At 37.9% G+C, this 14,530-nt stretch overlaps 2 protein-coding genes across 3 annotated transcripts in view; one reads left to right on the forward strand and one right to left on the reverse strand.

The window, feature by feature from the left end:
* Positions 1-14,271, reverse strand: part of Src64B (Tyrosine-protein kinase Src64B) — a 37,658-nt gene extending 23,387 nt beyond the window's left edge. Inside the window, exons 1-2 of one of the 2 annotated variants that reach the window (XM_070214500.1) lie at positions 14,072-14,271; positions 13,343-13,460 (exon numbers count right to left, since the gene is read on the reverse strand). The gene's annotated coding sequence lies outside the window, so the exon portion shown is untranslated. The remainder of the gene's footprint in view (positions 1-13,342; positions 13,461-14,071) is intronic. The other variant, XM_017158757.3, reaches the window with a different exon arrangement.
* LOC108068911 (nucleoporin Ndc1) lies at positions 9,016-10,934 on the forward strand. The gene has a single exon (XM_017158754.3). It carries the CDS (start codon positions 9,091-9,093, stop codon positions 10,891-10,893), a length of 1,803 nt encoding a protein of 600 aa, XP_017014243.2. The 5' UTR covers positions 9,016-9,090; the 3' UTR covers positions 10,894-10,934.
* Positions 14,272-14,530: the final 259 nt, after the last annotated feature.

Below are 14,530 nucleotides of genomic sequence, written 5' to 3' on the forward strand. Positions count from 1 at the left end.
ACAGTTTAATATATAAAGCATATTTGAACAGATATTGCTGTATTAAAATATATATACATATGATGTGTGGAAGTAAATAGATTTATTGCTAGGGTTCTTCCCATGCACATTTTCACATCCGCATCGAGCGGCTTATCAGCTGCTGCTGTCTGACTCTGTTTTTTACTCTGACTGACTGCTTTCGAGGCAAACAGAAAATAAAATAAATAAAGGAGGAATAAATGTAATAATAAATCAGTATAACAAATCTATATCAACTAAGGAATACCTACTAAAAAAAAGTGAACTAAATTTATAAAATTATCTTTATTTTCGATCTATTTTGGGAAGAATATTTTGAATTTTAATAATAGATAGATACCTAATCATTTTGAAATACTTCAAGATCCTCAAAAAATAGTACGAATATTATTAATAGGTAAAGTTTTCTATTTCACTTTATCTAAAGTCAAAATGCTTCGAAGATAATGTAAAGATTATGTATCTTTGAATTACAAATTAATATAAAATATCCAAAGATCCTCAAAAAGTCCTAAAAATATTATTGTTTTAATACTAATATTCCCACTCATACTAAAATCAATATTCCCCGAAAATATTACAAATAATGGGTATCAAAAGAGCCCAACACTGTGGCGTTGATGACGACGACGCGGCGCAAATATTGATTTTCATGCTTGTATGTATAAGAGCATTTTTCGTATTTATAACCCCGCAGAAACTTCATTTTTATATGCATCAGCCGAATATGCGTAAACACAAAAGACCCAAAGCAAAACAAAACAAAAGAGGGCCCAGACCCTGGGCTTTGGGCTTAAAATATTTCAAACACGTTGAAACAATTGCCAAGAAAAAGCGCTAAAACAGAGCGGGCGAAAGAAAAAACAAAAAGAATCAAGGAAATTTGTTCTGTATTTTATGATATGAGAAAGAGGGAGGTCGGTCGGTCTTCAGTTGTCTACGCCCCCTCTTTTTTTGGAGCAATCACATTTACAGGACGACCACCCCTACGAACTGCTAGGATTTCCCTTTGTCAGCTCCCCTTGGTTTTTATCCTTTTGCTCACGTGACCTGCTTGCCAAAGTCAACGCAAAAAACGTCTCAGGATGTGTGGATTGCGCCTCGAGGCATTTTGCTAAGGTTATTTCGAGAGAGAGGGCCGCTGCCTGACCCTATAAGGCGGTAGGGTCGTTAGAGAAGCAGATGTATTACTTTCGGTTTCCGTCAGTCAGCTGGGTTTCTCTCCTCAACTTGGTTTCTTACCAGCTGTCCCTCGTTTTCTCTCTATATCTCCTCTTTCGCCGTGTTATAGAGAGTGTATACGCCCCAAAAAAAAAAAAGCGTTGAAGCAGCGCGAGGGTCATATGCACACTTTTCATGTTTATTTTAGATCGGGTACTTGAAGATAGCGTGGTACAAAATTTGAACAAACAGCGGGTAGTAAAAAAAAAGAACAAATGATGAACACCCCGATTTTATAGGATTTTTTCTGGGCCAATGACTTTTAGCAACAACTCAAAATATCAAGAAATACAAAGACTCATAACAAACAATGAAGTTCTGGAACTAAATAATAGAGAAAAACAGGCAAGGAAAAGTTATAGTAAAGTATACTTTAAAGTTTCCTCATTTATAAGTACATGGCTAAGAACTATAAAGACAACCGTTCATAAAAATACAGAAATCAAACCTCTTATGGTTTTTGTGATAAAACATCCATCAAAGAGATCACTCAGTTTTTTAAACCAAACATTTTTGTTTGCCTCATTTCAAAGTGAAACCGCAAATGAAATCAAAATAAAACTCAAGTGTTGACCAGATAAGAGAGTCTCAAGAGAGCTGTTATATGGCGGCGAAAAAAATAGAAAAACTAAAAGCGTAGTTTATGCACTGCAAAAATAGAGCAAACCATTCGGAACTCCACGTGAATTTCAGTTTCAATTTCAATAAAATAATTAATAAAGATAGAAATTAAAAGAAAGACAATTCTTTTTTTAAATTAAAAAACCGAATTAGTTTCCTAGCAATATTATAAAAAACTAATATTCAAATTTATGTTCCGCTATAAGTTTCCAATTTTTTTTGTAACCCAACCTACAAAAAACTGAAGCCGAATCCAATCCCCATAAACAACGAAAGCAACATGTTTTGGCCTGGCTGAAAAATGCAATTTATGTGGCACGGTGGCAAAAACGGCAGCCAAGCCAGCAGCTCTCTTGAACATGCAATATGGACATGTGAACAATTTTCCGGCAGCCCAGCTGCCTTGTACAATCGATGCAAATGTGGGAAAATATTTTCTGATAGACCACACGAAAGAATTAGGTATTTGAAAATTATCCTCGCAGCGAAAATAAATTGCAATTTACGAGAAACATTTGAAAAATGCAAGAAATGAAAATCCAAATTGAATATAAAACTTTGGGAAAGAGAAAACGAAATGTTAGTTTGTTTGCTTGTTCGAATTGTTTGTTTGCTGAGCAAACAGAGTGGATAAAAAGCAAATTTGAGCTTTTATTGCATCTCTCAGCTCACTGTGTTAATTGAGGAGGAAATGGAGAGGCCTTTTAGCCCTGGTCAAATCGTGACAAACTCATATATTGATTTAAAAAAAATCTATGTCAAATTGATTACAGCTGGGTAAAAAATCCAGGGGAGGGGATACAAACTGCAATAATAATCAGCAAAGTGCATTGCATTGAAGAACCGTTTGGGGAGCGTCGTTCTGGTCTTCCATTCATTTAATTCCAGTTCACTCGAGTTCAGTTTCAGTTTTGGCTTCTGCTGCTGTTGTTGATTTTTCTGCTTTTTTGCGACAAGTGCAGCAAGGCAGCCAGCCCACTCTAGACACAATTTCAACTGCAATGCACTTGAGACAAAAGCAACCGGCGCAATGCAGCAGGAAAATATGGGGGAAAAGCATTGAAAATTCTGCCCACCCAATTGAAAATGAGAATGAGAACGAGATTTCGCTATCGGCACAATCGCAGCGTGACATTTTGTCAGTCGTTTGGACAGTCATTCAATTGGAGGCAGTAGTTGCAAAGAAATTACTTGAAAAAGTGGAGACAAATTACTACTTCATCAGGGGAAGTGTACTGCACAAAAAGAACGCTGTTCTAGATTCGAGTAGTTGTAATTGCAATAAAAAAATGCCTCGTGATTAAGTATCTCAGCATTGAACGCTCTCTAGAGACAATTATAAAAAATACGTGATGTTTTTTTGCTCCATCAAAGAATGGGATTAATGTCTGTGCTGCACAAAAACAAAAATATCATTTGAAAGCCGCTAATAAAACCAATAAATATTGTTCTCAATTATTGAACATCTAAATGTCTCTTTAATTTACTTGTTTATCAGCGAATGCAATTTATTTTTATTCTTGTGCATAAAAATAATACTCCCTAAAATATACACCCCAGTTTCTTAGCTTCAAACTCGAAAAAATAGTTTGGATACAGCAAATTTGCTGCGAAAAGCTGAAAATTCCATAAAAGTATTTTACTTTATCAAAACTTTGCCATAGAAACTATCAAAGCATAACAAATCTGTTTTCCTTTCTTTTGACGTTTTCTATTTTTTTTCTATCACCAGCATTTGTTTGGCATGAGAAGAGGGCGCCAAGCCAAGTAAGCTTCAGCATGAAATATGCTATGAAAATTTGTAGCTGTCTCGCAAAAGGAACACACTCACTGCTTCAGTATTTTCCCCATCCTTCGTCACAAAGCGCATTTGTAGAGCTCTCAAGACCGTCACAGACTTTAACTACGTTCATGTCGCGCGTGTTTGCCTGATGAGGCTACAACGAATTTATCACGTATTTGTCACAAGGAATTCACGTGTTGGAACAAATAGTCGTCGGGCAAATGGAAATAGTGCTCAAATAAGCAGAAAACTTTATGAATGGCTGAACAGAGAAATGAAGGTGTAATAATAAAAAATATTTTGCAAAATGTGCATGCAAAGCAAAATAGTTTTTGGCAATACAATTTAGCACAAAACAATATTTTAAATAATCAAATGACTCACTTGATAAATAAATGGTTTTAAAAGTGTTAATCTTGAGGATTATTTCTCATATGTGATAATCTGATAATTTCCCCAATTACCCGTATAATTACCCCGTTGTATCTTTTTGATAAAGTTCTGTTAAGCTACTTTTATAACCCTGTTTTGCACAACTATCTCATCTCTCTGAAGATTCCTGGCAGTTTTGACTAATTGCAAACATTATTCCATCCAACGTGCATCTCCAACTATTCCTCCCAAACACACACTCACACTAAATTTCGAAAGTCAAAGGAACTTCCTGCCCTCAAAGTAGCTGGCTAATGTCTTATAAGCACAGAAGTAAAAATATCCAGAACTTTATGAGGAAAATGAAGAGTTGAGAAAGCACAAACTCAGATGTGAGTTAGGGGTTGGAAGTTGGGAGTTTAACTTTTTTAATTCATTTGAGGATTTTGAGTGAGGAATCTCTGTGTGTGTAAGCGTGTGTGCGAGAGTTTGTCTAAGACCTCCCAGAAATGTGAAGTTGTCAAGTTTTCCGTGCGTTCGGGGAATTACCAGGGGGAGTGTGGGTGGGATATTGTATGTTGGGTAGATTGAAGGGTTGCAAGCATCTCGAGCATTTGCTTTATTCGCTGTCATTCTGGAAATGCCTTTGCATCGAATTTACTCTGCTTCCACACTTCTCTTTACTGAGTACACTGAAAAAATGTAGGGGTTTATTTTTAAGATATATCAAAATAAAGTAAAAATTACTTTTTAAATTTTAAACACCCTTCTTTTTTGTCAATTACTTTTTTTAAAACAAGTTCCCTCTTGCTTATATAAAGCAAGCGTGAAAGAGAGCAGTAAAGCGAATGCTTTTACTGCTTGTAAGAGCGCAATTTATTTGCTTATAACTTTTTAATGAATGGTCGGATTTTAAACATTTTTTCACAAGTCGATAGGTGTTGAAATACGATATAAAATTGCATAAACAACTTGGATATTTTTTTGTGGTCTACATGTTTTTTTTTTGTTAATTTCAATTTACGAATCTTATTATTATCAGTGCACTTGGTGTGCTTCCTTGGGGGGAATTGAATCTCCCAAGACAGTTATTGCGGCTACAGCTTTGCCTGTGCTCCAGTTTCGTGTTTATATTTATCTGGCTGGTGGCCCGAAGCTGCTTCCTGCCGCCGCCCAATTCACATCCTGCCAGCGACGCCTCCTTGCTCCTGCTCCTTGAATATTTGGCTGGCAAATTCACACCTTGTACTTGCTGATTCTCGTCGGGTTCAATGCACTGAAATTTCATTTGAATATTAGCCCCAGCAGAGAGATAGACAGAGATTGCATTTTGCCATCGGAATCGGAATCGATTTGCCATTTCGTTTGGCCGCCTGTCACAGGCAATAACCAAAGTTCCCAGGCCCTTTGGCTCGTCCGAGAAAATATTTACAAAACTTTGTGCCAAAAAATCCAATATAAGCGCAACAGTCTCATTTTTCCCTATTTATTGACTATCTCTTTGCTATTTCGCTTTTGAAGGGATTAGCCAAGTTTTTGCCGCACACACATTAAGCGTTTCAACTTCAACTCGATTTTCTGGTTTCTATTTTTTTACGATGACGGTTGGAAGCCGAGAGTTGAGTTCAGTTTTATTAGTTTTTGCCACGCTTTTGGTATTTATTTGCCAGAAATTACACAGCGAGAGAAGAGAGGGAAGCGGGGAAGGGCAGAGCTTTTCGCCTCATAAACTTTTATTGTCCTGATCCTTGTAATTAAAAAGTTTTTACTAAGTCGCAAAGCAGAGCTCTTATTTTAGTGTCATCCTATAAGTTTGGATGAGTAACTTGAGCCTTCGAACTGGGTCGAGGGTCGAGTTTAAGTTGCAGCTGCAGTTTCTTATACGTGAGTGGCACTCATTAAAAGTGCTCTACTGACCGAGTGGATTAATTGAGACCCTGGGGATTATATTTCAAAGCTTTGACCCGCCTTTCAGGATTTATCATTTGAAGGTATTTTAATATAATAAAAGAGTTTCAATAGTTATTAAACAATTTTTGTTAATACATCATGCGTCATTTATTATGATTAAATCAATTATGAAAATCAATTATGAAAAAATCAATAAATTATTTTTTAAACATTTTTTTATTTTAATGGTCATGAAATACCAAGAACTCAGCTTTTCTGAGAAAATATAATACAATCAATTGTTGATTATTGCAAGCATGGTTTTATTTACAGTTTCTTGAAAATATGCATCATTATGTAGATATCAAAATATGATTCATGACGTATTTTGTAAAATGAAATCTCCTAGGAAATTGGCAACAAGGTTTATATTTTTTTTTGACAATGTATTGAACTTTTGACCTCATATTTTGCGAGTTTAATAAAATCATCCGGTCGGTTCGAATCCAGAAGCCCACAGAATTAGTTTGTTTATGGCCTCAGTCCGCCATTATAAACGGAATAAATACATAGAGAAATTTATTTTTCGGTCGGATGCATCGACAAAGGAATATTGTCGGTAGGAGGAGAAAAGTAAAAACTCAATTTATGAAGCGAATACCAAACAAAATCTCCCCTTTGGCCGCCCGTTGAAGCGGCGAGTCAATGAAAAATGCGATTGAAATGCCAGAAATGTTTTTGGCTTCACCTGGTCAGCAGCCAAATTGTTCATCTCCGCCAGCGTGTAGATGTGCTTTTGTGCTCTAATTGGAGTAACAGAGCCGCAAACTTTCTGCCACTGAATGTGCCGCCCATAAAAGCAGCTTTATGAAAATCGATAAAATCGAAAACTAGCCAGCCAACACAACAGGGCAACAGAAGCCGAAATAGGAACAGCAACAACCACCGAAGCTCACACAATCGAACACACGAAAAAGAAGTAACGAATGGTTTTTGCTTTTGAGGACCGAAGTTTCAGATGCCCTCGTCAGAAAATAGTAATACTATCGAAACGATATTCTGAAAATATCGAAACTATCGATTCTGTCAAATATCGATACGATATTGGTAAAATATCGAAAATATCGATAGTGTCAAATATTCAATATTTGCAATCCTTAATCCGGATCATCCAAAGAATTGTGGAAAAAAACATTGTACCCTCCTTCAAGGGTATAAAAAAGTCCGGCTGAGTCCGGAAATGTGTGCGGCGGTACGTGGTTTTGGGGAATGAGAATCGGCCAGGAGCACGCGTCATCGTCGCGGCCTCTCAATGGCAAGGCAAACAGGACGTGGGGGTAGTGTGTTTCAATGGAGGTGGTTAAGGGGGAACCAGGAAGAACCCAGGGAAAGCCGGAACAAAGCCCGCCGAGTGCGAGAGCGAAACAACCACCGACCGACTACGACGAACGATGCAAAAGTTGGCGGCGGTTTATGGAATGAAACAATGTTTTGTTGCCCACCGGATGTGCACACTGAACACACTGAAGGTAAGCGGTGAAGTAGGGAGTGGTAAGTGGGGGAGGCGTTGGAAAATGCAGGAGCTGCGTGCAGAGAGATAGGGAGAGATATATGGCCAGAGAGAGATAGAAGAGGAGCTCAACAGGACAAACAATGCAAAAATGTTTGCTGTGTGCAGAGAGAAAATATTACACAAAGCTCTGTTTAATTTGTGCTAATTAAATTCCGATTGCTTTTGGATCTATTTTAGGTGACACCTAAAAAATATCTTTCTTTTATATTTGGAAAAATAATTGAATTTCATATATGTGAAAACTTGTTTTTCCTTTTTAAATTTGACAATACATTTTAAATACAGATCGTTTGTCTGTTTTAAATTTTTTAGTTTGAATGCGTTTTTTTTTAAATAAAATATGATTTTATTAGAATATTAACTTTTAATTATTTTAAAATTCTGGACACATGTTTAACCCTTTTTCAGTACCCAATAATTTCCTTCAGTGCTCACACATAACGAACCGTTTCAGGTTCCATTTGCGAATGGGCGTGTGTGTTTCCTACGGGATCCTCATTCTCATCCTCATCCACATGGTCTCGATTTTCACGTTGATTTTGCCCCTCTGCAAGCATGCGAGTGCTTTATAGCCAACGACCTGTGCTAATCCCATAAATCTAATTGGCCCCGGGCCTCGCACCACTCCCGGCCAGCTTTTGGGTTAGGCGGTCACACACAAACAGCTACAATAAAAAAGGAATGGGGGGAACAGAGTAACATCCTCTACCATGTCCATTTCCATGTCCATGTCCAGTTCCCGTTCGAAATACGCTCTTTTTCCTCCCGGTGGAAATTGCGCCTGTAGCTTTGACCATTAAATGTGACTGCAAACTTTTCTTTCGCAGGCAAAAAAAACTTAACGACATAAATTAGAACTTTAGCTGCGAGCAGCTTCTCTTATTTCCCCCTTCAGGTGACTAAAGCTCCAATAAAGTGTCGCCCACCGAATAAAAACAATTGCAAAATGCAATGTTGTGCCTGCAGCGGCAAAAAGTTTATTTTTAGCTGCACTTAGTCCTAGCTGACTTGTCACCTGCATAGCAAAAAAATAAAAAGAGGCAACAGAAATGTTGAACAATTTTTCTTAGGGGAATTGTTGCTGAAAATACTCTTTTGTTTATGAAAATATATATCTTGTTATTTCATCTCAATTATAAAAAATATTTGTTTTATCAAATTGCCGAAAATAAATTCAATAAATATACCAGATATACTAGGAATATACTAGATATTCTAGTATACTAGGTATATACTAGATGTTCTAGTATAATAATTTAAAAATGCATTTTTGATTTTGAATGATAATCTTGTGTTGTGTTGGCGATTGCTAGTCCCCTGCCAAAATGGTACAACCTTATGTAAGGGTAACCAAAAGAAAAACTTTAAATTGGCATAAAAACTTTTGAACTTTTGCAAAAAAGAGGACAAGGGGTGGGTTCGACTCCCTCGTAAGTTGGGTCAACGGCAGCCCATTAAATAGATTGATGACCAGGCGGCCAACCGACTTGAGAACTATGTCAATTGAGACAAGTAAACTGATAGAAAGAAGGTTACAAGTTGCAGCCAAGCCAAGCAGGCGTAGTACATAAAATCAACTTGTTACCCAAATCTCCGTATAGAGAAAAAAATGGAACAGAAGATCGAAACTACAGGCTATGTGCCCCAATATTTCTTATCGCTACCAAGAAAGATCAAGAAGCTATTGCTTTATCGCTTTCTATTTGCCACCTTACTGTGTTCTTGGTTGGATTATCAAATGCTAGCGATTTTCTTGTGCATCCATCTATTTGAGGTGAGAAGACCACTGGTTTCCCTAAATGAAATCTTAGGGTGGACCCTGTTTTCGGTTTATACCGCGATAATAATGCTGTTTATACGATTGAGTATGGTTTGTTATGGGTTGATGTTATGCCATGTACACTATGCAAGACCCCAATGCTACAGATACAAGCTATTGAGGATCGTTCATGAGTTTCCCATACGACTTGGCTTGCTTTCATGGATACTCACAACAACTGTGTTGAGCACCTGGTTATATGCATCTTTTGTGGATTTGAAAGGTGCAAATTACTTATTGGGAGGATCCTGGTATTATCTCATGACCTTTGGCTGCTTTTGTGCGATTAACTATTTTTATAAGCATCATGGAAAGTGCCTAAAAAGATTTCCATTACCCATAGTGCATCTGGATATAAAGGAACGCCTTGTAGAAATCTGGTGTTGCCAATTGAAAAGTTCTGGTCAAGAAGCTATCGTTCCAACTTTATTATTTTCCCTGATTTACTGGCCATCCATGGGTTATTTGGAAGCTACCGAAATCGATGGAGTCCTCACGGGATTTAGTGTGATTATAACGAACCCAACACGACTTTTTCAAGCTTGGTTGCTGTCCACCTTGATCCTGGCCAAATTACATATAGTTCGAGAGGTTTATGGTCTGGTTATGCAACGTCAACTATCTTTAATCAATGATTCCAGGCGCCTGCATGAATATCTAGATATCAATCTATTGAAAATAATAGAACGCCTTCAATATATTCTCTGCGTGATGCGAATGAAACCGATGCCATTGGATACGCAACGCTATAACCTCTCTTTGCCAATTGCCATGGCCTTGGATTCGGCGGAAATGTATGGATTTCAATTACTGGCATCCCGTGACTTTTATGCAGCCATGTCGGGAAGTTTATGTAGTGAGCTATTCAAACAGCAATGTTTGAAGCGAAATGTCAATTGGAACGAATTACGCGATTTTGTACTGGAAATGGTGGATGATTTTCTGGGTAGGATGGAATCCTGTTTGGAGACTGCTCCTAGGATACAAGTATGCAAGTTGCTAAGGAAGCAAGTTCCCAAGAAGGAGGGTCTACGATCCTTGGTAAAACCCATTCCTCCACCACGACGACTTTCTGCTATATGCAAAGGACCTCCACAATGTCGAATGGCCGAGCAGCAGATTTGGTGTTTCTGCAATCTGCGAAAATACCTAAGCGATAGGTTTCTCAGCCATTGGAACTTTTTATGGTCCAGATTGCCAGTAATTCCGCGTTACTATAGCTTCTTTTACGATCCCGATCCTCTGGCTAAACTCAACCATGAGTTGCGTTGTGCGGAACCTCTGGTTTGGGTCCTTCAAGGACTCGTTTGCATTTGCGTGCGATCCCTAAAAGAAGATATATTTGGCTATATCCAGAACGATCTATGTCAAATTTTTGAATCTCTATTGAAGATGGAGGAGAAGTTGATCACCGCCGAGGAAATGCAGGTGAGGGAGCGTGGAAAACTGTGCTCCACTCATAGTCTTTTGAAGATGGCCATAAACCGCTGTTTGTACAGAATGCTGTTTACTTTCGGTCCCCATTTGGACTACATTGTGGATAATATTCAGTTGAAGGAGAAATTGTTGCGTAGAATGGAGTTGATACCTTGAGATAGTTTATTTTCTTTGTGTTCTGAAATTAATTATTAATTATTAAAATTTATAAAATTACAGAAGTTAAAATTGTGGGGTGGGGTATTATTGAATCTGTCTTTTTAGAGTTCCGAAAAATTTGGAACCAAAAGGTATACAAAAAAATGTTATTAAATATATTATTTTTTAAATTATCTAATTTTTAAGGGTTCCGACAATACTTATAAAATTTGCTTCATTTAAAAATTACCCCAAAGAATTTTTTTTAGAAATAAATGTTACTAAAAGGGAAAATCCACTTTAAATTCTCTTCACCCAAGCAATCATCTCTACAATAATTCTTTTTTTGTCGCACTTGCCACGCACTTTCCACTTTTCCTCCACTCCACCCCCACCCCCCTTTTCCCCTCTTCTCGCCTTTCCTTTCTACTTCTTATCAATAAAACGTTGCTGCTGTGTGCATTGTTTGCTGGCTAAGTGGACAAACACACACACACGCACAGCTGGCAGGGAAAAGAAGGAACAAAGGAGGAGCCCAAAGCGAACATTCGAACAATTGAGTTTTCTACTTGTGCTGCTTCTTCCTCCGCCACTTCTTTTGCTTTGACTACTTTTTTATTCGGTTGGATTCTGCTTATTGCACCTCCCACGCTGTGTTATCTCCCCCTATCCCCCCACAACCCTCCTCCCCACCTCTTTTTGATTGCCTTTTGCCTTTGTGGCCGTCGTTCGTATCATGTAAAACGCTTTGTGTGCAAAATAGAAAATGCGAAAAAGAACAACAACAACAAACGAACAAACTCCGAGCAAAATAGAGAAATGAAAAGATCTCTCAACAAGTTTGCCGTTAGTCGAGCTAAGCAGATTTACTTGTTTGAGAGCATTTTGTGATTGCCATTTTGCAATGATTTAAGAGGGGGTCAAAAGAGAGGGGCTAAGAGCTAAAACGGGGGGCGGAAAAGGGGTCATAAGAGCGGGCAGAGGCCAAAAAGCATAATTGCCCAGTTGCACTCAAATGAATCTCCATTGAAAACCCCCACTCACCAATCAAGGGTTAAAGAGTAAGAGGCTGCAAAACAGAAGATGCGGCTATAAATCTGTACAGTGCATAACGGTAAAAGTACTCAACGATTAACATTAACATTAACATTTTTAAATTCTCAAGAACTAAATCCACCCAAATGCAACGTTTCTTTTTCTAATTTTTCGAATTTTTCAAAATGTTAAAAGTTATAGGAAATTAAATTTAATGTTCTTAAAATAATTTCTAGCCGAAAAAAAACCTTTTAAAGTTAAAATTTATGTAAATTTTTTTAAATAATTGACCCACCCTAATACAAAGAAATTCTTTTAATTTTCGAATTTCCCAAAACTCCAAATGTATTTTCTGTCACATAAGGAAATTAAATTTCCTGTTTTTTAAGTAACTTCTAGCCGATAGCCACTGTAAATAAAAAATGTGAGGCAAAGACAAACTATTTGTGGTCTTTATCAGCGGCTGGCCACAAAAAGTAAAAGGAGAAAAAAAGGAGAGAAATGCGGAGAAAAGGGAGAGAAGTAGCAGAGACTGAAAACAGACGGCAGCAATGTTAATTGAAGGGTTTTTTTATTTTCTGGGAGTGAGGGGAAAACTTTACTGCAACAGATAAGCTACAAAAATACCAAAAATAAAACAACAAATAAAAAGAGTAGAAACAAATTTTGTGGCTTGAACTTCAAAGCACATGGAGCGATTTAGAGGGGGAGGGGGGTTAATAAACAAGCCACCAAAAGGTAAATAAATAAGCTCAAAATGCCGAAAATAGCGCACAGCGGATAAATCAGAGAGAGCGAGCGAGATGGGAAGAGAAGGAGCCAGCTGCTGCGCCGACGCCTGCTGCTCTTCAGCTTCTTCTTCATTTGCTACTCCCTCCTCTCTCTCCACCATTCGCTCCTCCTCCCCTCATTCTCCACAAATTAAAGGCAATTACAATACCAACAACAACAACAACCAGAAATGCTCTTTGACTTTTTACAGCAGCCGGAGCAATGAATAAATAAATACAGTGAACACTCGATAAGGTGAACTGAAAATAGAGATTTTACTTTATGATATCTGATTTAAAGCGGGTATATGTTTTCCAATATTTAATTTCAAAATAAATTACCAATTGGGAATTGTATTTTTGTTTCACTCAATTTCAATTAGGAATTTATTTGGGGTTACCAAACAATTTTAAAAACAATAAATGTCAATATATTTAATTTTTGAATTTAAATTATATTTTTTACTGTATCGAATATCCACTGTACATTTTATCAGCAGCAAAAGCATAAATAGAAATGCAGCGGGAGAGCAAAAAATCTCTCGTTTTTTTAGTTTTCGTGTTTACTTATTTGCGTTCATTGGCTTCTCTTCTTAACGGCACTTCGGGCCAAGGAGGTGCGAATGAAAAGGAGCTATAATCCGGTTTTTTATCGCACTTACCTTTTTTAATTAGAATAAATCAAAACTGCTGCGATTTTTTGTTTGCTATCAAAGCAAGCGGACTTTACAGTTACGCCTGCCACTGTAGTTAAAGTTGATGTTGTTTTTAATTCACGGTCTGCGGGCCAAATAAAAACAACAAATATGAGATTTTTTTTATTTTTGCTTTTTACTTTGCGCCGAAGTTCGGCGCTAATTGGAAAGAGATGCGAGCGAGAGAGAGAGGCATAAAAACTATAATTAAACGACAGCGAAAAAAAGGTCTTAAATATCCTGCGGGCAAAAAAAAAAGGGGAGAAGTTAACAAAAAGTAACAGAAAGTTGCAGAGGAGAGAGAGGAGAGGGAGAGGCGTTGGTCTGCGAGGGGGAGAGAGACAGGCTCTTCCGGGAAAAAAAGAGAAAAATCCGAAGGAAATCACAAAGAGAGGGGAGCTGCGCAGGATATTTTAGCCGAAGTTAAAAACTATATTTAATTTAATGCCGTGTCCACTGCGTTTATGTTTTTCTCTTGTTTCTTCTTCAGCCACTCCGCTTTGTCACTTTATTTCGGTTTTAATTTTTCCACTTCTCCGTTCGCTCCCCCTGAGTGTGTGCGTGCGAGCGAGACGGAGCGAGAGAGCGTGTGTTTGTGTTTCCACTGCAACTCCACATCTTCTTTCTCTTTTTTTTTGTCACACACACTCACAAAAACACACACGCACACTCGGACAGTGGGAGTTGGAAACTTACTCGTCGCTTTAATTAATATTAATTTCGTTTTTAATTTAAAATCGCCCCTAATTCAGCACGAAAACTCCGTCTCTTTTAGTCGCTATTGTTTGTCGATAAGAAACGCCGCCGAAAACGCCGACCGAGGAGGAAAATCGCCCACGCTGGAAAAACGCGTCCGAGTCGTTTAGCGGTGAAATTTAGAGTGAGAGGGGAAATCTCAATTTTTGTATTTTCTTTCGCTCCGAAAGTGACCGACGGTGAAAGCGCAAAAGGTCCTAAAAAATGCTGTCTTTACTCGTGGGTGTCTCGGCTAACCCTGTTGGGTTTTCCCAATCGCCCCACCTGGTCACACTGTACGCGGACCTCCATTTTTGGCGCCCGTTTTCAAAAATACTCGATAAATCCCGATAACTTAGTAAATGATCGCAGGGCGTGGTTCGCGTCTCGGCTAACCCGGTGTACCTTGTAGGGTGACCA

Source organism: Drosophila takahashii, chromosome 3L (genome assembly GCF_030179915.1).
Source record: "Drosophila takahashii strain IR98-3 E-12201 chromosome 3L, DtakHiC1v2, whole genome shotgun sequence".
NCBI lineage: Eukaryota > Metazoa > Arthropoda > Insecta > Diptera > Drosophilidae > Drosophila > Drosophila takahashii.